Source organism: Populus nigra, chromosome 9 (genome assembly GCF_951802175.1).
Source record: "Populus nigra chromosome 9, ddPopNigr1.1, whole genome shotgun sequence".
Lineage (NCBI taxonomy): Eukaryota > Viridiplantae > Streptophyta > Magnoliopsida > Malpighiales > Salicaceae > Populus > Populus nigra.
The window spans coordinates 16,809,418-16,833,126 of record NC_084860.1 but is presented as its reverse complement, the minus strand read 5'-3'; the positions used below and the strand labels follow the sequence as shown (position 1 = coordinate 16,833,126).

At 35.3% G+C, this 23,709-nt stretch overlaps 1 protein-coding gene across 1 annotated transcript; it reads right to left on the bottom strand.

Moving 5' to 3' along the window:
- Window positions 1–413: 413 nt before the first annotated feature.
- LOC133703841 (protein MOR1-like) lies at window positions 414–19,058 on the bottom strand. The gene is made up of 54 exons (XM_062128540.1): window positions 18,712–19,058; window positions 18,496–18,601; window positions 18,296–18,419; window positions 16,133–16,212; window positions 15,869–16,046; window positions 15,692–15,756; window positions 15,160–15,242; window positions 14,987–15,072; window positions 14,744–14,857; window positions 13,878–13,997; window positions 13,593–13,695; window positions 13,005–13,141; window positions 12,642–12,707; window positions 12,439–12,556; window positions 12,280–12,320; window positions 11,562–11,633; window positions 11,343–11,450; window positions 11,141–11,246; window positions 10,328–10,440; window positions 10,135–10,222; window positions 9,835–9,935; window positions 9,566–9,673; window positions 9,341–9,446; window positions 9,188–9,267; window positions 8,955–9,104; window positions 8,777–8,852; window positions 8,529–8,653; window positions 8,329–8,439; window positions 8,083–8,232; window positions 7,929–8,003; window positions 7,763–7,844; window positions 7,546–7,661; window positions 7,368–7,469; window positions 7,209–7,283; window positions 7,026–7,121; window positions 6,833–6,934; window positions 6,614–6,715; window positions 6,213–6,395; window positions 6,022–6,133; window positions 5,800–5,876; window positions 5,654–5,733; window positions 5,394–5,456; window positions 5,181–5,307; window positions 4,631–4,753; window positions 4,426–4,503; window positions 3,652–3,810; window positions 3,413–3,571; window positions 2,502–2,599; window positions 2,185–2,341; window positions 1,981–2,097; window positions 1,751–1,846; window positions 1,527–1,598; window positions 1,175–1,448; window positions 414–1,043 (listed from the first exon to the last, which is right to left on the bottom strand). The coding sequence occupies exons 1-54, from the start codon at window positions 18,869–18,871 to the stop codon at window positions 772–774; spliced, it is 6,072 nt and encodes a 2,023-aa protein (XP_061984524.1). The 5' UTR covers window positions 18,872–19,058; the 3' UTR covers window positions 414–771.
- Window positions 19,059–23,709: the final 4,651 nt, after the last annotated feature.

Here is a 23,709-nt window from a genome sequence, read left to right as displayed (position 1 = left end):
TTTCAAGTTAACCTGTGTAACCCACAACTCAATCCCTTATCTAGGTCAACTCCCAGATCGAATTTGATAACTACACTTTTAATATAGCTAACAATAAAAATTATCAGATTGAAATGATAATTAAATTTGAGTTTATTAAAATAAAAAAAAATCAAGTCCCTAGAGTCTTAAGTTGACCTAACAAATCATTCAAGTTTAAAAGAGAAAATTACACCCGAGTTTTTGTGGTTTCTATGATTTGAAGCCTAATTAAATCTCAAATCAACTCGCCAAACCAGGCTGGTTTCATAACTATGACCCAAGCTAAGTGTTAAACGAGCACATAACTGCCTAACATTAGCTGAAAAAACAAATTCTTTGACGAGCAATGCAAAATTGAAATTGAATATTAACATGCAACGTGGACATTTCCATGCTCCAATCCATAATTTGTATACAACAGATCTGAAATCGGTATACAATTGTATTAATTGAAAGAAATCAAACAAATATGCCAAAAAATTAACCTACAATATACATATGCCAGCGACAAAAGCAACCTAGATAACAACAAACCACTCCACTGTCTGCCCAGAGAGTGACACTTCAAAAATCCAATACAGGGAGAACAAACTCCCCGCTGGTTGCTCGATGGACACCCAGCTCTACATGATAATCTACCAGCAGTAGCTCCGCTTAAATGGCGATGGAACTCCCCATCGAACAGAATCTTATAGCTCGGACATACAAAAATATGCAGAAGAGAATCTCAGCTCAACTCATTTTACTTATCTACAGAGGTTCAAGAGATCCACTTTTAAGTCTCTCCATCCGGGCTTGAAGCCCAGACAACGCCTTCTCATCCAAAGGAAGAACCCCGCCAAGCATAGGATTCTCCGTGCCTGCAGAGTCTGGCGCATGAAGAAGCAGACTAGAAAGTCCATTATTTAAATTATCATTCACAGACATCAGTGGCCTGCTTCCTGAATCAGGAAGCCCAGCAGTGGCAGCTAACTGCATACTCTTCATCCTTTCCCTAATTGCATCTAATGTCCCGCTGGTTACTGCAATGGCAACACCATAACTTCCATCAACGAAGCACGAATATAGCATTCATTTTCCATCAACAATAACAAAGCACAAGCGTGCGTGTGCATGGGTGTGAGAGAAGGATAGGGACTGTTAGCAAATTTACCTCCACTAATAAGCTTCTCATTTCTTTGGTCACCCAAAGAATTCTCCGAGACAAAACCTCTAGATAAAATGGCACCATCTTCAGAATACGAGGGAGGTAGATGAAAGTTTGTCGCTTCTGGTTTAGCATGTAAAGGTTTTGAATCATTCAAGGAGTTTGTATGAACAGGGGAAAGAGGCTGCAAATCAGGAGAAGAAACATTTGGAGCGGATGGAGGGGGGGTTGACATAGGCAAACTAGAAGGCGCCCTTCCAGCAGCAGTATTCTTCTCCATCTGCAATAAAATCAATGTTTGTTGGCAATTGATGTGTGGTTCTTCCAATCACAATGATGAGATTGAGGTATTGCAAACCTGAGCTAGACCATCTCTAATGTAAGTGCGAAATGCCTCGCTAGCATTTTGGAGCTGAGCAAATATATCAACCTGCAATTTCAAAAAAGGAAAAACTGAAATGAATAAACAGCTGATGGACACAACGCCAAAGTACTAACCATTGCAGGCCCCTAATTATCTCTAGTGAACAAAAACAGTATCATAACTCTGCCAGTAGACACTAGAACACATCAATTACTTACCTTGGGATATAACTGAGTAATGCGATAGAGCTCATATAAACCAATGGTGCAGGTTTGTTTGTCACCAATTTTCTTGAATATGGCAGCGAGTTCTTGCTGTAGTCAAAGTAAAATGCAATAAATATTATTGAGAAATTTAGAGGGGTAAAGAGAGATGAAATGCAAAATAAACTAGTTTCATTTATTAATTGAAGACAGCCAAATCATTTGAGATGAAACTACGCAATTACCTTCAACTGAGCCTCGGCAGAATGCGTGGCAGGTGATGAATTGTTGGCTGCAGAATCACCCCAATGATTTTGGCCCACGGGGGCTGTTGAGGTCAACATTCTTGCTGCAGCTAAAGTCTGGATAGACAAAAAGAATGAAACAAGCATGAGTAAAAAATGACCAGGTTGAATAAATACAGAACTGTATAGTTCTTAACTTTGTACCTCAAGATTAAGATCAATGTAGGCAAGAATAATTGGCTGAGGTTTCATGTCAATAGGAACCATGGATAGGTGACCCTTTATGGAAGCTCCACGGAGCTTAACAAGTTCATGGAGAACAGTTTTCACCATACGCAAAGGCTTGTCATCCGCTCCCGCTCTATTTATAAGTTTGGAAAAAGCATAAAAACAGGGAAGTCAGATTCATCAATTTAAGAGACCAAATTGAAAGGTAAGTATAGATGCTCCAGAGAAATGAAATGGAACAATTTAACAAGAACCAGACACCAACAGGGGAAAGGGAGAGCAATTAAACATACCTTCTCCTGATTTCTTCCATTCCCAATTCTTGGAGGTAAATATGGATGCTCCGAAGGATGCGGTCAAGATCAACATCATATATAGTGCTTTGAAGAACCTGAGAAAACTAAACTTTGGTGACATATCCAACAATAATAAACAACGGTTAATAAGCTGGACAGTTCAATACACAATCCTGCTGCCGAGGGGGAAGGATGACATCAGCCTCCACAACTCCATAGATGCTAAAAATATTATGTTTGGGGAACTTCAACTGGAAGGGGGTCAGGTAGATATCTCCCCAACTCCATAGATGGTGAATAACATTCCAGAATAAGGTGGTACCCTGTCTCAGTCTACCATAAGCAGAAATGCCTGACTAAAAATACCGGACAGCTTTCTTTAATGCGAGACATTAAACACTAAAACATTGCTTAAACTGTTCTTAGTGGCACCAAACATATTGGTTCATTCCTTCATTCCAATTACTTGTTGAACTCTTACAGATTTCTCCAGTTTTGGACAACATGACCAAAGTGATGAACCATGTTAGACTCAGGAGCTGCAATTTTAGTGTGAAATTTACTTCACAAATTTATTGTTGACATGTTAATAGAGTTCTAGGCCTGACCCACTACCTCCCAACCGAATCTCATGCATATCATGGACAAGACTAGTTTTAGGAAAAGACATTTAATCAGTACATGTCATGCTTAAATCAGCTGATTTTAGATCAAATGTAATTTATAATCGAGCTTCAAGAGGCCAAATCAAAAACAACTTTTCATAGAAAAGGTAGAGAAATCATTGTTTAAATTTTATTATAAACATTTCTAGTTTACCAACTCAAAATCAAAATTTTCCATCCATGAAAATCAGTGCGAAGTCAAAAGGAAGAAGGCTCCAAGGATTGAAATATCAAATATATTACCTTTGTAAGTTTGATGAGGCATTTTACAACAAGATCAGAGAACTTCTGGTTCCTGATGGCAAAGGTCTCAGTTGATGCAGGTGAAGGCCACCTGCTGGGATCCAAAGGTCGCAACAGATTAATCAAGACATCAAAGGATGATGTTCGATCCGCATTATCCTGTACATGTGATGGTCAGTTAACAATTATGTAATGGACATCCTCAAACTAAATAGGCACATCTTCCATTAAATCCTCACCAGTATCTTAAGCATCAGCACATTCAATGCTTTTAGGAGTTGGCTGCCATCATCCATATGTGGGACCCTTTCATCCAAAAGCCAAAGTAGAAGCTCCATTATCAGACTGTCAAGAGTGCTCTCTTTGACAGCATGAGCAAGTGTTTTATTTTGAAAAGTCTGCAGGAATGTTCATATAGTTAATATTTTATCAAGTAATACTCCCTCGGATCCATATTAAATGTCCTACTTTCCATTTTGGCAGTCTTCATCTAAGTGTCCATTCTAAAAATAAACTTACAATTATTACAAACTTTCACTCACTTTCCCTTATTAACCTTTACTTTTTCAAATTTACTGAACAATAATATTTAACCATATAGATATAGTTAGGAGTAAAAGTGGAATAACATGTTTAAAACAAACACCGTTAATTAATTTTTTATATTCCTAAAAATTTGTGGAAAAACCATTAGGGCATTATTTATGGGATTGAGGGAGTAGATCTCAATGATAGATGGGGTTGTGGAGAAGACATGGGAGGACATGGACCATTTTGAGGAAAAAGAAAAAGGAGGGCAGGTTAGAGTAGAATAACATGTTTAAAACAAACACCCTTAATTATTTTTTTCTATTCCTAAAAATTTGTGGAAAAACCATTACGCTATATTTATGGGATTGAGGGAGTAGATCTCAATGCTGGATGTTGTGGTGAAGATGAGGACATGGACCACTTTGAGGAAAAAGAAAAGGAGGGCAGGTTATGTACTGGGAATAAAAACTTGTAAATTTTACCTGCATGAGTGTGTTAAGAACATATTTACAAGACCGTGATGATGCTCCAGTCAAACTGAAGTGAAATGTCCTTGCTACCTGTTCAGATGAAAAAACAAGGAAACAAGTGAACTTCAGAGTAGCAAGCTGTTGTTAAATAAGCCAGTTGACATCTAAATGCGAGAAGGAAAATATCAGACAGATTTTGTCATGAAACAATTGTTACCTTGTTTGCCAAGCATGAAACAAGTCTATCTGCATCTTTCACTAGTTCATCCATCACACTTCCTTCTTCATCACTGGTAGCCTGTGCCAGCTCATGGCAAACAACTTTCATGCCTTCAACTGACTGCAAGTAGAAGTCACTTCTATAGTTCAGGAACTCACCCATCAATAGGGCAAAAAAAAAAAAGAAATATGACCGGGCAAAACAATTGGACATTGGAAAATTTAAGAAACTATGTAATGCATCCAAATAAAACATAACATTTTAATTGCAATGACAGTCTCATCACATGCTAAACCAAATAATAACTGGAAAGAACATACAATTAATTTTGAAAACATATTAAAGACAAGCAAAGAGGACATGCAGGAATGATAGATAGAAATGTATAAGACAGTTAGAGACATCATCCAACATTATAGCGCTATTTTGCAAAACCAGACGTGACCATTATATGGAAGTGAAGGAGTATAACTTCTAGCACAATTGCTTAAAATTTGATACTTGAAACCATGCACTCTAAGGACTCAAAAAGATCAAAATAAGGTACCTGCTCTGGGGAACTAAAAGAAATGATGTCCAGAGCTTCATTCCAGTCCGTGGGGCCACTGGCACTAGTGAGTGCACGGGGCATTATATGTCTCTCCACCTGAAGCTCCTGAGTACCAAAGTTTTTCCTGGACATTGACAGCGGTTTACTTAAGGAGAGAAATTATTAAATCAAAGATATGATAATGAAGAAACAAAAAAAATCCTATGATACCTGGCTAATATAGGACCAGAGACTGATTGTGAAACTTCCCCACTCTGTTCTGCTATATCAGACCTAAGTATAAATAAAGAATATAAAAGCAATGTCACCAAAATTAAAAAGATGGCATGGAAAACTGGATGGTAGAAAATAAAGAAAGAAAAAATGAGGTAGAAAATATTTTAGCAGTAATAATCTTAAATAGGACATGTTCATAATAATATGAACAAAATAGAACTCCAGTGAAAATAAATGCAAGTATGAAAAGACACCCATTTTCTCGAACAGAGCGTCTTAAAGCAGCTCTAGCATCACCAGGGCGACCTTCTTTCCTTTTTTCCATCTCTCGAACCTACCAAAAATATCAGGATAAGTGGACTGAAAGTGGACAAAGATCAAAGCACCAATATATACTCACCTTCCACTTAAATCTATCATCAATCATGCTTTTCTGAGCATCTGTTAGCTTCCCAAGATATCTCCAAATGTCCTCACCTATTGAAGAAAAAATACCACTAAAAAATGCCCAAATATGCATCTTTAATATGGCAATGGACATTCATAACACTAAACTTTACATATCAACAATCCCACTTAATACCAGCAAGGTGACATGTTATTTCATGGAATCAAAACATACCAAGAATCTTATAACCAGTAGCCAGAGCATTTAATGCAGCTTTTCTAATTTCACCATCACGTTCAGCAGTCAAGCTTGCAACAATTTGCAATGACTTTAACTGTCCACTTATCTGTAAAGCAAGAAAATATGGATGTGAGTATGAGCAAAAAATGCCAATAAGAATAACAGCATAAATTATCTAATTGCACCTCAGCCCCGTGCTGATCAATCAAGAAACCAACTAGATCTGCACACTCTATCCGAGTACGGTTGTTCTTAGAGCGCAAACCCTCCAGAATGTACGGGAAAGATTTTGTTGCTGAATACGCATGCAAAATTTGTTTGGCTAGCTCACGCATTTTTTCCCGCACTTTCTCAATGTTATGCCCCAACTGCAGCATACAACATCGTATATTCAATATATTAAAATTATTTCCCATCAAAGTACAGGATAATGGCACACAAGAAAAACATTTTAAATATTCATTTCACTTCCTAAAACTATTAACATGATTTTTCTCCAAGTGCAGCACAAACATTCAGACCATAAGGAATATAATGATATCTAACAGATGGATGACAATTTATGCTACTGAGGTCTAAGTAGAACCTTTTCAATCAAGCATGGAAGAAATATAGCTGCTTCTGATTCACTCAAAGCGTAGGCCTCATCCCGGAGCAAGTCAAAAAGTGCAGGGAGGAATTCCAAAACCTGTCCATTTCAACAGGTCAAACTTCATATGATCATATCTTATGAAGCATCATACTCATAAACCATATCAACAAAAGTAAGTGATACAATATAATGGAAACAGAAAGGAAAATATACCTTTAACAGGCACGTTGTGTTAGATTTACAAAACTGCAAAACAAACCACTTCAAGAGTATGTCCAGAACTTCAATTATTTCATTTCCAATGGATGGAAGGGCCTGGAAAAAACGAAACAAAAAAGTTTCAAATTCAATAATGGGATGCCATTCTCAAGAGTAATTTCCAATAGTCAAGAAAATAGCCAAATACCTTTTGTAACATCTCTAGCCCATCAACTTGTTTCTTAAAATCCTGACTTAAAAGCCTCCTGTTCAGATCCTCTCTTAAGTACTTCATCATATCACCCTGCGTATAGGGAATGTGGGAAGAGACATCTCAAAATGCAGTAAAAAAACCAAAAGAGTTAACTAGAAGCACTGTAAAAAACCAAACCTCAAGATCTTGAATTTGTTCCATCCGTGGCTCTTCAAACTTAAACCTTCGGACTACCATTCTTTCCCTATCCTCCTGTGAATAGGCAAGTGCAAATGGAAAATGTTGAATGAATGCTATTTAAATCTAATGAAAATTTTGATGTGTAATGTCAACTACCTTGTTCGAGTCCTTGACATTCAATAATGCTTGAGACTGAACAGCTCTGTCCTGAATAGACATCGCTGGCTGGGGCTTTGACCCTTTTGTTGGTATGACTCTCTAATAAAGCCAGGACATAAATAATCAATCTCCGCATTGAATTCCAAACAATACAAGTCAAATAGGAGAAACATACCGAAGATATAGATCTATTTGAATGCTTTGATATGCCATTGGAAGCAGCTTTCCCAACCTTTGAGCTTGTTTTGGATGATGGACCCATTGAAATTGTTTTTGTTGATTCAAATGACTCTGAGAAGCCATAACAAACTTCAATATGCAGAAAAACAAGAGGTATGTGCATGCATGCAGAGACACAAAATTGAAGTCATCCAAGTTACCAAAGAACAGACCTTGATAAACACTAGGAGGCCTCACACGTTCGAGAACAAGAGCTAAGGCTGGCCCATGAATATCCTTCAGATTCCTCTCAATCTAAAACAAGGGAATACATAATTGAAAGTTTAGTCATCAATCAATGCAGGTGAAAGAGAAAAACACCATATCTAATTCACTTACCATTTCTTGTCCACACACTCTCAAAATCTCAGAGATGCATGCTTCAGCTGCTTTTCGAACATCTGCTGATTTATCCTAACAAAATCCCAAAGCAAATGTCAAGAACGCAGGAGTCAGGAAATGTCTTGGTGAAGAAAACAAAACTAAAAGCTACCGTCATAGCAGAGCCAGCAGGTTTCAGCAAATGTATGGCATCAGGAAACTCGCTTAATCCAGAAAGTTGCTTTGAAAGCCAATCAAAAAGGTCCTTGCGGCCTTCAGCACCAAGCTTACTTTCAAATAAAGCAGCTGTGATGTAAGGAATCTACAACCAAAGAAATATCATTACTACCAGACCACAACATATCAAAACAGCCCAAAATTAAAATAACACGTTACCAGTAATTCCATAAACAATTACCATTTTATCAAGATGAACAGCAGCAACCCAAGAATCTAATGTATTCAAAGCACATTCCCTCATATGTTTCTTGTTGTCCCCAAGACATTTCAAAATATCTGACAGAACACCCTGTGAAACCCAGCGCACAGCAAACTTAAGCTCTTCTCAAGACCATAAACATAAATGTAAAGAAACATGATCATCTTGAGTGGTCAAACCTTGCTTGACTTCTCGACAGCTGGTCCCATAGCAGAAGCAACACCACCAATGGTAGTCAAAGCTGTCATGATTAGATTTTTATTGCTGTCATACAGACGCCCTCTAAGGGCACCAAATAATTCACCTGCAACCACACAAGATATTAATGACCAACAGATTTCTGGTTATAACAGCAAGCTTATTATGACACTGCATGTCTTAATGAAACTTTATAATTATTCAAGTCAACTTTAACTCAAATGCATACCAGTTCCATTTGGTTGAATGCGTTTATTAGCCTCCTCCAAAATTTTATTGACAGCTTCAATTGACTCAAGTCGAACCTGTAATGCGGATTTAAGAGTCAAGTTGATACCAATAAGGACACGGTTTTGCAAAGGCAATCATAACAAGTGAGCTGGCTTCATCAGCATTGACAACCATACCTTCCAATCAGGACTTTCCAAGCTCTTGATCAGAGTAGGTGTTACCTTTCCACTAATATCTTCACGTGGCAGGCTATCCAGCCCACCACCAGAAACACAAGTCATGGACTCTGATGTCCTAACTGTTTTCTTTGGAATAGCAGAAGCACCCTGAAGACATGTGCAAAGGCTTCGAGTAAACAATATAGAACACACATTTTGAGAAAGGAATTTGATCTTTGGCCTCCTATTACCTCAAAAGGATTTTTTTCATACTCCGCATCAAGTGCACTGAGCAGTGCAGGTTTGACATCAGCCAGAAAACCTTTAATATCTAAAAAAAATCAGAAATATATATTAGGATTCAAGGCATGTGGAGAATTGGAAATAATAATACAACTACACACCTGGACCAACAAACTTATGTAAGGCACCCAAAAGTTTGATAGTTGCATTTCTGCTAGCAGCTACACTGGACTGTAGCCCAGTATCTTTACAGAAGTCAATTAAATCCTGCGAGATAAAATTCACATTTCCCCTTAGATAACCGCAACTACCGGATAAAAAATAGAATAGAAAGATAATCTTCAGTAAGTCAAGGAAGAGTTATGGGGAGGGAGAAATAGAAGCACCTTAAGCTTCAAATGTGACACACCAAAGTCATCAATTGCCAAAACCATCCAGAGTATTCCCTCGCTAAGAACCTTTGGATTCTTGTGCTCTTTCATAATTTTGTAAAGCTGCAAATGATGAAATTCCACACAGATTATTCCACGACACATAAGAAAATGGTTCGCTCAATGCATTATACTAGACCAAAAATAACACAAATTGTTAAAGCAAGCACCTAACTTCTGTTTTGAGAAACACAAAATTAATGGTGAGCTGTAATTATACTTACTCGGTCAAAAACAAATCCTGGACCTACTGCTTCCGTGAAAGTAGTAAGGCACTTCATAGCATAAGCTCTGGTTTTAATATCCGCTACCCGTTCACTAATACCTGAGAGAAGGCATGAAGTGTAAGCTAAGCTGCAACTTTGTATTTTATCCAATGCATGACAAGGTCAAAAAGAGAAAAATCAATTTAGCACAGAATCGGGTTCACATTTACAGATGATAGAAAAAAATATAAGCAGTTTTTTCAGAATATTTGGCTCACTACAAACAAAAGAATAAGGCAACTAACACCTAATACCCACCTAGAAGGCAGAGCACTACACATTTCTTTGGAAATTTTGATGCAGTTGCAGCTAGGTAAGTAATGACTTCAATGAACTGTTGCTGAACCTGCACTTTTGTATGTATTTCAAAATATTATAACCATCACACATTTGATCTTGAAGATAATCTGTTCATAAGAAAAAAAAGTGAAACATAAAAACATCTAAATACCTGAACATTTTTCTCATTCCAGCCAGGAATAGCACAGAGTAAACGAATCAAAATCTCCACAGATTGATTACAGTTCTGCAACCCCTCCACTTGTTCTTTCAATGAAGATATTGCTGCAACAATTTCCAATGGTTAAAAACCATAAATCAATTAAAAAATAAAAAATGCAACCAAAACAGGAAAATTAACATTGTATATGAACAAAACAAGATGAAAATTAACCAATTAACTGCATCAAAATGAAAAAGCTATATAAGATAAATTTCTGAATTCTGTGCACCGAGAAATAGATATGACCACAAGATGAAATTGCCGTACAAATTCACACACACACAGATATGCATGCATGCATATACATATCCCCATAGGAAATTAGCATCAAAACAATTTTACAAATAAACTTTAAATACAAGTCAAAGAAAAAACCTAAATCTAAGGAATTTACTTAGAACCAACAAATCATGATGTAAATTCTACTGAACAGTTGCATAAAAATCGCTACTATTAGTTCACCATCTTGATGTTAGAAGAAAACATGTTCACAGAGAAGCACCCTAAAGAATAATTAAATGTCCCTAGCAAGTTGTGATAAAAGATTACTGAAATCAAACTAATATTAGTTAGCAGTCATGTTTCAGCTTTTATAGTGGAAAAAAAAGATCATTTGAAACCTAAGATAGACAAAACAACCAAACAACCTTCAGTTTTGAAATTGAGTTGAACCAAATGCATCAGAATAGCAGAAATAACAGCTTAGTAAACCTTCAGTTTTTAATGCACGCATGAAACAGGCAAAATGTTCTTATAACATACCTTCCAGCCGCTCTTTCCATACTGCACTCTTCAGTTGAGAAATGGTATCTGCTTGAATGAGAGAGCCTAATCTGGTTTCAATTTCTTCAAGACTCATCTCTGCTGGCTGCAAATATCAAAAAGAGAGCAACTCGTGTACCAAAAACTATGAATGTAAATGCCAATCAACAAAGAGCACTTCCAGAAACAAAGGAATGCTCACCTCAACATCTTCAGGTGGTTCAAGTGCTCGTGAAGTTTCTGGTCGCCCAGCTCCATCAACTTTCTTGCTGGCCCCCGATTTTGTAGGTGCCGCCTTTTTGTTAGCGGGCTGAAAAAAGGAACAATATCACAATCAGGAAACATCATCGTGATAATGTCCATTTGAGTGGAACTAAGTGATTGATAAGAAACACAAAAGGAAAAGGTAAAATAAACTCACAGCTGCTGGAGCAGGCCTCTTCCCAGAAAGCATGCTTGCCGCTGACTTCTTAACAAATGAGCTTTCTGATGTCTGCAAAAGCAAATTAGTTACAACGCTTTTGTGACGGTGATTAAAATGAAATTGAAAAATCCACCCTTAATGAAACCGAAGTGAGGTACATAGAACAACTACAACATACACTCAAGGAATTAAGAAATAAACAACGAGAAATATAGCAAAAATATTGAGATGAGGTAGCAGAAACATGGATAAATCACTTTTTATGTGAACATGATAACCATTGAAATGAGAACAATTTACCAAGGGGCACAAGAAATCAGCCAAAAGGAACACTATTATTGTTTTAAAAAAAACACTCCATGCGTGTATCTTTTTTTCCTTTTATTGTCCAATGAAGAGCAGCTGTATCATGCTCGCTAAATTTAGTGACCTTGCAACAACGGACCATCATCAAAACATAGGGCCCTTCACCCTAAAGAGAATCTGAACAAACCACAGCTGCAGATTTCAAAACCAACGCCACTCTTCCATGGTGCACAAAAAGCATATCTACTGTTTGAAACAGCTTTTCTAGAAGTCAGCTCAATACAGTTTCTAATGGAAATAAGACAATTATAGTTGTAATGTAATTGATGAGTTTGTTACAAATGATAAAGACGATCAAATAACAATACCAAAATAACAAAGTTTGAAAAACAGGAATGCCTCAACCAACCTCTACAGAAGACATAATTCCACGTGCAGTTTGGACAGTACCTGGCCATGGCACAACAAACATGATCAGCCAAATTTCATACAAAACAAGTACATAGCTAAAGATTTTATAACTCTAAATTAATTGTTGTGATAGCAACATGGACATGGATGTACCCACCTGAGGTTGCCACAGCTGCCACACCATCCCCAGAACCTGCTATCATTTCAGACAGCTTCTTTCTTCTCACATCATCAAGTTTCTCCAGTGACCTCTCCAAAGGCCTCATGCCAACCATCTAACCAACAATTTGAGAGTAAAAATAATAGAAGCTAAATTTGAAGCAAAAACTTTTCAATATTTTTCTCAAATGGAAAAGCTACCTTAGCTACTGCCGCTAACACTGAAAAGGCAGAATCCCTCACATCAGGAGTCCCATCATTGAGGCTCTGCAAAATACAATCACTTAATTTCAAACTAAACAAAAAAAAAGCAGGCAAAGCAGCTGCCTATAAACAAAATCTGTGCGCTCCCACAGCTGCATATCATAGAGCTCCACGCATCATAAGCAAAGAATTAATAGATGATGACCCCTGAATGATCTTTAACCAAAGGCCAGTTCCAGTTCACAGTGTAAAAATGGATTTTCTGTTTCTCCTTCAAAGTTTTATATTAGAGCAAAGATGCCATGTGAAGATTTCGATTATGAGTCAGAACATTAACATAAGAACAAGGGATACACTAACCTCCATACAGATAGGGACATAATCCTTATGCACCTTCAGAATAACAGCTTTATTACTGGTTTCAATACAGAACGTCACCCAGTTTAGAGTTAATGAGCGCACAAGAGGAACTTTATTTTTCACTGCTGTTTTGACATCTGCAGTAACAGAAATCATTAAGAATCAGAAGTATGTAACCCTGTAAATCATGAACCACCAGTGGCATATATTTTTTTATATGTACCCAAAAAAAGAAAGTGGAGAATAATATAAACATTCAACAGCAAACTATATGGGAAAAGAAATGGTAATTACAAAAGAATCTGCAAAAAATACTAATAGTAGATGGAAAATGAAGTATTTTGTCCTAAAGAAGCTTAATTATTATTTTCTTATGCACATGTCTGTTATGAATTGTAATGCAACCATGATGATGAGTTCTTGGAGACAACCAAAAACAAATTCTGGATTCGACAAAATTGGAGGAATTGGTTAAAACAAATACAAAAAACTAAGAAATCCAATCTCTCAGACTCAAACAGCTCGAGCAAAGAGTAGAGAAAAAACTCTCAGACCATAGAACTATTTGGAATGAAAGGTGGAACTTGCCTTCAACAATGTCAGCAAGATTTGAGCATCCAGCCTTATGCATCGCTTGGAGAGTTTGTGTAAGTGACTCTGTCAGAGTAGGTTTTTTCTCTTTCAGTTTTTCCTATTAGGTGAAACAATAGAAAATGCATTGTTGTTAAAACAGGTACTATATATACTTAAATAGCCCACTTATCACACAAGATGACACACTTATGCAGACCAGTTCAACACACCCAGATAGCCAAGGTTTGAAAGCTTCAGTAAATGGGAATGTGTCATAATTAAAGTGTATATGGCACTTACAAGCAAAACAGGCAATAAGAACCGAGAGCTGCCAGAAAAATGGGATCTTAGACCACGTGCAAGGTTTCCAATAGCTTGTATGGCTTCAACTGCAACAGCGATGTTCACATCTGTAATAAGCTGCAGGCAAAAACATAGTGAAGCTCTTCTAATAGGGGAACAAAATGAAATGATTATACAGATGGTGGTAAAATGGATCACAGATATGTCAAGAAGGATAAGAAAAGCATCGTACTGAAAAGTCACTCTGAAGTCTGGACACCTTAAACCAGTAACATACAAATTTCAGAAAAGCATTTGTAATCCTACGAGTTCCAAGTTTAGTACCAGGTTCAAGTTAACATAATGAAATTCAGTAGTGTTCAATTGCTATTGAGGAAAAGCATACCATAATCTCCATGGAAAATATCTTAATCAGATCCTTGTGCTTAGAAAACAATTACGAAATTTTTAATTTGATTCCATTCACGTTAGACCAAAGCTTAAAAAGGAAAGGGAAAGGGATGAGTAGAAGAATTTCATCAACCATATTATGTAACCTCATAATAAACCTGCATGTACAGCTAGTAACGTGTATGTGTTTTGGCACTGAACTTCAAAAATATTTTTCCTAATAATATTTGGTTTATGAAGGTTCTCATCCTGTTCACAAATTGACCAAACAAATTCACTTCTCCAGAATCAAGTAAAATATTTGTCACCAAATACAATAGTATTCATACACCAGAAAGGAAACTAATAAAGTAAAAACAAAAAAAGTAAGGAACACAAAGAAGACAAAATAGCCCCAGATATACTGACAATAAAAAGGGAGATGATTATAGACAATTTAAAATGGAGGTTCCAGCTTAAAGAAAAAAAAATACCTTCTTCAATGTCCGACAAACTTCAGAGAAATCACCAGGTGCTATCCTCTTTGTGGAAGCAAGCTTCGTCAGCTCTGCAACAGCCTCCTTTCTTTCTGACCATTTGGTAGCTTTCTAAGAGGTAGACACAAATTGTTACACTTTAGCAGTAAGCAGCAAAACAGGCATATTTAGAAAATGATAACAATAAAGTTAGATATCCAAAATACTAAAAAAATGAAAACAAGAAGCAGGAGCACTGACCACTCCATCCCAAAATCCAGATTTTTCCAAGGGTGATAAAATATCAACAGGGTCCATAAGATCATACTCATCTATTTCTTGAGGAGCTGACAATCAGAACATGTCCAAGTAACAGCATGTTAGTCAATTGAATGAAAGATTCGGATATTATGGGAGCAAGTTAAATCACATACCATCAGGTGCAACTTCTTTGGACTGACCAGGACCCGCAACTTCTGATACTCCTTCTGGCTCTGGCTCCTTGTCTTGCTCAGATCTGATCACATACACATGTTAATTCTACATTCCAACCGAAGTATGACACAACGAACCTCAACAAGATTTATCTTATTTTTAAACTAAATGGTAAAGGAAGGATAAATGTAGATTTCCTGGAAGCATAAAATTGCTTAAGCAACAGAGTATTGGGAAAATGCAGACAGGTTTAATAATTGTAATCTTGTTCCATTATTAATTTCAAACCAATGTTGTATAGAAGAAAAATCACTGAAGAACAGTATGTATGCAAGGGGCAATTGGTGGGGTGAAAAAAGAACAGGAGTGTAAATCTAAGGATCACAATGACAGAACAGCATATGATCAATTCAAAGCATAGTTATGTTGGCAGACTATGAGCCCAGATCCTAAGGAAACATCTCAAGAGAACTACAGTACTTCTAGTAAAATGCATGAAAAAAGTGGAAAAAGGTTCCTGGCTACATTTACCTAATCTTGCGGGATGGCTTAGCTGTTCCTGTGACATTAACAAGCTCAGCCTCCAATTCTTTTTTCTTCATGCAGGAACATGGGGAGAAGGAGGAGAAAAGAAATGTTTGTTATAATATATAGGTAAAATGAAAGAAGTAACAAAGTCATACAAATTAATGAATAAATCTGTTGTACCATTGTATCTCGCATCTTCTCCAACAGAATTGATTTAACAGGGTCTTTTCCAATCCACCGACAAAGTTCAAGAGTAAGTCCTTTAGATGATGCACGAACATTTTGATCCTGGTGATCAAACAATTCTGGAAGCATCTTCAAAATCCTCTTTGGGGGCACAACTTTGGCTCCAAATTCACTATTAGCAAAGAGAACAGAACAGCAGAGACAATTGGATGAATAAAAGAATCAGTGCTTTGCAACCAAGAAATATTGCTTACAAACCTTAAAGCTTGAAACATGACATCTATTGCAGGCACCACCGCTTTGGAAACTTTGTTCTTGATTGCCTTCTCCATTGCATCCTACAACCACCAAACACTTGTAACAATCTTACACAAAATAACCAGTTCCATTCCAGCAATAAATTCTGAGCATTTGGTGAGCAAAGAAACTCCACTGCAAGCAACAGCTAGAAACCAAGCTACAAAACATGGATGCCAAATTAAATGGAATGCATGAAGGAAGGAAGGAACAATAAAATAAAGAAATTGAAAATCACAGAAATGCTGAATGCTACAAAATCCTGAAGAAGCATGACAAAAGAAATGCCACATGCAATGATTCACATTTCAAAATAACCACAGCATAAAAGACAGTGAGATACACTGAAAATCAGGGGTTTCAATCCACAATAAAAGACACTATGAAACTAGGTGCCACTTTCCAAGTGAAGTCGAGTTGTTTCAAGAAACATTATAGCCTACCTACTTGTGCAAGTTCAACGAATTCTAATGCTACGAGATTACGAGGTTTGAAGTTGATTTTTCCCAACCAAAGCAGGATGAAACAACAAGAAGAAAGGTCCTTAATTTCAAAAAATGAAGCTCAGTATACCAAAAATATTTACTTAGGAGTTAGGAGTTCTCTATTATTTATCATTTTACAATCATATTTTGATCCCCAACCTGCTCAGTTGAGAACCCTTACAAATTTTGGTGCCTATATGAGCACCTTTTTCTAAAAAAGGAAAGCTTTTGATAATTTGTTTTGGTTTGAAAAGCATGCATACCTAACTGGATTATTCTGAGTATTCATAAACATGAGAATTATATAGGAACAAGAATAATCTTGGATTATTTTTTGCAAAAGTGAAATCCTGAGAAGAAGAGGTGATGACACTGCTCATTTGTTTTCTTTCTGCTTCTTTTTCTTACAATTCCTTCTGATCACTTTTCTACAGCTTCAATATTCATTCTTAATTCAAAGTTTCAAACATTAACTTCTCTCCCACTCCAAGATTACACCCTTCACTCCCTTATTTGCAAACCCTGACTCCCTGGTGTACCGTGCAGCCTTTGTGAAACATAAATTTAATTTTTTCCTACTTTATGGAGTTTTAAAAACAAAAGAGAGTCAAGTTAAAGTTTTAAAATATTACATAAAGGAAGGTGCTTTCAGAAAGCACCCCCAACTCGATATAGGCAAAAAGGTAAACCTGAACAAGCTCCATTATAACCTCTACATGAAGCACTGCGTTGACCATTTCTTGCTCTGTTTTTCTCAATTATGTCCTCATGATGTATCAGAGTAGAGTGCATGGCTAACTTTCACCTTTAACAGATTCTTAATATGGATGGGATCACTCTACATACAGAGTCGCAAAAGCACAACTTTTGCCCACATTGTCCATCCTAGAATAAAAATCATCTCTCAAGTTACTTTAGAACATCAAAAACATATCCTCAATTACAATCTAGTTGGGTTCGTCTATAAGAAGTGCAGCTGTAGAACTTTGCAGTATGATTTTGCTTCCATGGGAGTTAGCTTATTGTTTAAATTCATAAGAAACTGCTCTGAAGATTTGCTTATGAATAACCACAGAAGTACAAGCTCGCCCAACTAAATCAGTCTCTACATAATGAATATGTCTATCTTGTTATGCTTACAACTCCTCGGCTATTTGACCAATATCATTTTCTAATGCATTTACCAACTAAATTCAAAACCAGCACCTAATTTCACTGCACAACAGTCGATTGGCATGGTCAAAGCTTGCAAAATATTAACATCGAAACCTCTTTGCTGCAAAATCCACTTAACCATGCTAATAAGTTACGGAAGAATACAAACCAACTGAAGAACAGTTAGCCATTACACTGACAAGTGAAATGACACACAAAGCTCCCATTCAATCCTATAACTAATTAACAAACTAATACCTAGCAACCAAAATGCAACTACCATTTTAGGAGAGCATAAAAAAAATTGTACATCTCACTTATAATTTCCATAAACTTATTCAACATAAACAACGTAATAACAATTCATTCATTCTCAACTAACGACTAAACAAAAGAAACATTCCTACAGCAAACTATCCTGAAAAAATTAATTAAAACCAACACACATTTTCACTCGTTATCCAAAAACCATAAAATCACCCACCAAAAAGGCCTCCACAGCTTCCAACTCCACCCACAGCATAAACGCCGCCTGCGCTTTCTCCACAGTCTTTGGCCTCCCCGTAAGACACTTGGCCACAATCGCATCACACACTTCTTTCGCATACCTACGCACAAACCACAACATATTACAAAACCACAAAACCAACGCCAAAAAAAAAACTAAATACGATCAAACCCTACCTTCCAGCATCCGCATCAGCAGCACGCAAAAAAGCAATCAAAGCATCAAGCGCTTTTTCCTGCACCGGCGCATTCGAATCCGCAACCGTTTTCCTAAACAACGGAGCTAAGCACGAAAACACAAAACGACAGTCACGAAAACACTAAACGCATGAAACCGAATCCGCATTTCACAGATCAATCGGATCTGAAGCTAAAAATTTTACGAAAACAAACCGAATTCACGAAGTCTGGAGTCTTTCGGATCGATAATCGAGTCGCAGAGAGAAGCCAGATCGATATTGGCTTCATTTCTAACTTTCCAATTCTTGTGTAACAACCGATCTTCCCATGGCAATTTCTTTGCTTCCTTTAACAACTTTTCTTCCTCTGACATTTTCTTTCCTCTCTACAATATTTAGATCTATGGCGGATTTTTTAATTTTGAATCTTTTTTTTAATTTCACTCGCCGGCGAGAGCGGGGAGAGAGGAAGTGACAAAATCAAGGTGTAGAGTGGGAGGGGCGAGGAGAGGGGCAACGATAAGTTTTTTTTTTTAATTTAATTTTTGGTGAATCAAAAATCATGAGAGAGAGGGGGGCGGTATTTTGAGTTGCAAGTTTTTGAATTTTGGAGGTTTTTCGACGCGCGGTGTGGGGTGATTTACTGCACGTGGTAACGGTTGATGGGAGGAGAGGGGTTTTTTCCTAACTCCCATTTTACTATAATTTAATCCATTAACACAATTTCCTTTTTTATTTGGATATTATTTAATTTTTTACAAAATAAAACATATTTTTCCCTTTTTATTTACCTGTTTTACCATTTTATACAGATTTTATTTTGTACACAAAACTTTAAAAGTTACAAAAATCTGTTTTATTTCATGCGTTTAAAATTACTAAATTATTATCAACATTATTCTCTTGTTATACATCACCGTACCAAACTAGTATTATTATTATGTTATATTATTATAATCACTTAATATAATATTATCTCATCTTTATTTCATCACAATAAAAATATAAAGTATTATTATTATAAACTTCACTATATTATCAAATAAATTTATATTTAAAAGATTTTTTTTTAGAAATATAAATTCAATCCTCAACATGTATTAATTGCTTCTCTTTCATGTATCCTAGTTAGAGAGTGTTTATTTACGCGGTAGCTTCTGCTTTTAAAGCTCACCGCGTAAACATCACGTTTACTAACATAAAAATTCAACAACTTTTCATGCGGGACCTATGTATATTTTTGATGAAACACCGTTTCGTGAGAAGCAGCTGAGAGCTGTTTCTCGCGTCTGCAACCAGGTGAATATAATTAACTCGGACACCGTTCACTCAAAGAGAACAATGCCCAAGTGAATAACTACTTACATTAAAAAAAATTATTTTTTAAAATTATATTTTACTCAAAAAAATATTATTTAATATTATTTAGTAACACTACATAAATTACAAGGAAATCGATTGATGACGCAGCATTTACAGAATTTGATCGCAAGCCCAATTATGTTATTGCCGGGTCCGACCCAGTTAAAAAAAATCAGTTTTTATTTGTAATTGTATTTTATTCAAAAAATTAGAAGAAGATCATTTGATGATGTAACAAAAAATTCATTTTTTATTGTTGCGCACTTAAGAAACCATGGAAAATATAATCTTTGTTGGATAGATTTGGTACGTGATGAAATTGCACATAGTTTAATGGAATAATAAAAAATATTAGATATCAATATTATTTATTTCATAATGTAATAAAAGTAGTTAAATCTACAATATTTAAATTAAAAACCATCAATATATATATAACCTCAATTTGAAAAACATTCTTTTAACCAAACACATTAAATTACTTTTTGTTCAACCTCAATTTCAACTACAGTTTAACCAAACATATATTTTTTCAGACCAACCTCAACTAAAAATACTTTTTATAAAATAATTTTTTTCAAACCACAACCACAACAGCTAACAGAATACCCAACACACTCTAAATAATCCATATATTCAAAATTGAATTTATTTATTTACATGGAATAATTTTAAAAATACGAGAATAGATCCCGTGGGAAATGGGGCTGTTGCTGTTCATTGGCGCGTGGGCTTGTGCTTGTTCTTGACGGTATTTTTGTTGTGGTTGAGCAGAGTAATTCTGGTAGGGACCTGAGAGGTGGGGTCCAAAACATAAGCACTGAGGGAGCAGGTGTGTGCATATATGTGATGGATGATTCTCTACCATTAGACTGCATAGAGATGGCCCTGCTGCACATTCTTGGAGCCGTTGGATTCGTATGGGATTCGGTGTGCTTTATGGCTGTCGTAGTCGGATGGTGATCACCAATGATTTATCTTGCAGTTCATGTAGCCCCGCCCTCACCGAGATTTTGATGTCTTAACACCTTTTGTTTTCTGAAATTGACAATTTTAAAAAAAATCTTTGTTACCTAGCGTGTGTGTTGAATTTTTGTGACGTGATATTCATTTAAGTTAAATATTTTATTAAAATATTTTTTTTAATATAGATACATTAAAAGTATTTAAAAAAACAATAATTTCACACTTCTATTTAATATTTTTTATGGTGTTTTTAAACGGTTTTAAATTATTTTTTTATAAGATTGTAATAGTAATAATTACTCTTAGTAAACTCATTTTGGTCTGTCACCGACTTATTTTCTAGCCTTGCTAAGATTTAAAAAATTATTTGGAGGTTGGTCCAAGATGACTTAATTAATCTAATGGGTTAATTCATGACACAATCAAAATTTTAGTTGATTTAAAAATAAATAAAATAAAATCATTTTAAATTTAAAAAAACATTATTTTCATTGAACCAGATCAGTTCAAATTAACATGGTCAACCCATGACCTAGACCATAAATTGGGTTATGGGCAAGGTCATTTTCATTATTGTAATAATAGCAGCACCACCACCACCAATAACAACAATAACAAATAAACTAAAATGAGATAAAACAATGTTTTTTACTGCAACTCTAGTAGTTATTTTATGGTGTTCATGGACTAATTAGTGGCATTCTAGTAGCTATTTATTGGGCTCATCTTGAAGAAAAAAACGGATATAGAAAGTATAAGGAATATGAAACTCGTGACTCATAAAAAATGATAAGAATATCACCATCTATAATTATCTTTCCTATTTGCATCTATTTTTTTAAAAAAAAACGATTCATGAAATAACTAATAGAATACTACTACTTACTCCTTAATCACTATAAAATTTCTCCATCATCCGGACCAAGCCATAATATAAACATGTGCTCTAGTTAACAATCTTTTAAAAAAATCTCTACATGTCATGAGTTTGGATATTTGATTATAATGGAGTTTTTATTATAGTCACGAACTCGATACGAGATCTTATATGAAAAAGCAGCGATTATTGGATTGTCGAGTCATTTTTCAAATTATCATATATTCTATAAATTTCTTGATTTTAATCTAGTTGGATTTGGTTCAGGTCAACCGCTGAAATAATCTAGTTAAATTAATGTCAAAATCAATTTTATTTAAAACTCTATCATAGAAATATTCTGGATCACAACCTTATCAATTTAATTCATTGAGTCGTTTTAATAACTGTAAATTTTATTGTGATTGCGTAGGAGCTCTCGTTGTTCAATAGACAGGCGTACAAAATTTTTGTTTAGAATGTGTTTGTTTGTATGGTTGGATCGCTTTTTGAAGATTTTTTTTATTTTTTTGTTTTAAATTGATGTTTTTAATGTTTTTTTATTGTTTTGATGGGCCGATATCAAAAATAAAAAAAATTATTTTTATATATTTTTAAAAAAATCCTGAAAAAATAATTTATAGTGTCTAGATTTACCAAAAAGTATCCGACCGTTGACTGTTTGTTACTCACCAAAGCGAGTTGAATTGGAAAATTCACTTCTCACTTGAAAAAATTGAAAAACAAGACCAATTTTTTTCTTACCAATTTTCATGTTACCTGAAACATCAGTTCTTGTAATGTGCTCACATTATTTCAAATTTATATCATGGTAATAGCATAGGTTGTAGGCAAATATGATCGAATCTCTATTATTGACATCATATGATTTATTGGAGATAAATTTAATGGTCCCTTGACATCTTTTGATAATATCACCATATTTTTATGAAGGAATTGATCCCACAGTCAAACTTTGGATGAAGGCAGAACAACCACGTAAAATTATCAAAAGACAGCCATGATCAAATAAGATGATGAAATTCACTTGTTCATGTATATTAAGGAATAGGTCGCTGTCAAACTTCCTTGATTTTTATTTAATAGGAACAGTACCAAAATGCTACCTAGCTTTTACTTGTCTAAAGTTCATAAATTCTCTAATTTCATATCAATAACCTGTCTTTAGCTGTATATATAAAAAAAGGATTGGATCTTTATGAAGTTGTGAAAACTTTAGATTTGAATTGGGTTTTTCATGACTACATTGAACATAAATGTGTGGGCTTAATACACGTTTCATCTTTGGATTTGATTGTTACAGCAAAAATAAGTATCCTATTAAAATAAAGGATACTTCAATGCTTAAGTAAATAAATATAGAAAGAGAATTAATGAACAAGAAAGAAAAATAAATTAAATATCATGAAAAATGTGTGATTAAATGAACTCGTGTGTAGTTCTTGAATATTTTTCAATGACTGGAATGTTTGCAAGGTGAACCAAGGTATTTATATACCTTGATTACATTAATTTACCTTATAGAGAGTGATGCAATGATGAAGAATTTTTTTTTAAAAAAAAGTTAATTTCATTGGTGGAGAATGTTTATGCTTGTCATTGATTGTGGTGCTTCACTATATTATTTGTGAAGAGGTTGATGCTCTACAAAGAAAATATGTCACATGCAGTGGATTGTACGCGTTGCTATTTTGATTTCATGAAACTCAAAAAATACATCGATATGTGTGCATGCATAAAGATACTAGACAGCTTATAGCGAGTGTAATTTAATATGGGTGGGGCCCTTCAGTCCTAGCCTAAACAACTAAGATTTTTTTATTTTATTTTGTGTAACATCAAATCTCACTAGGTGAATTGAAGTTGGTAACATGGCTTTTTTTAATTATTGATGATCTCCCAGGATCCAATATGGTCGGGGATAGAGTTTGAATATTTGAAAAATAGATGATCACGTGTCCACGTTAATATTTAATTCATGGAGACAGGAAGAACAAATGATTGGTG

Bases quoted from the DNA above. Each gene is read 5' to 3' on its own strand.
- LOC133703841 (XM_062128540.1), bottom strand. From the start codon at position 18,871: ATGTCAGAGGAAGAAAAGTTGTTAAAGGAAGCAAAGAAATTGCCATGG. The intron at 11,247-11,342 runs GTGAGCATTCCT...TGATATTTGCAG, and splicing joins AACCACCTGAAGATGTTGAG to CCAGCAGAGATGAGTCTTGA. The intron at 6,935-7,025 runs GTATTTGGCTAT...CGTTTTTTCCAG, and splicing joins GGCTAGAGATGTTACAAAAG to GCCCTTCCATCCATTGGAAA.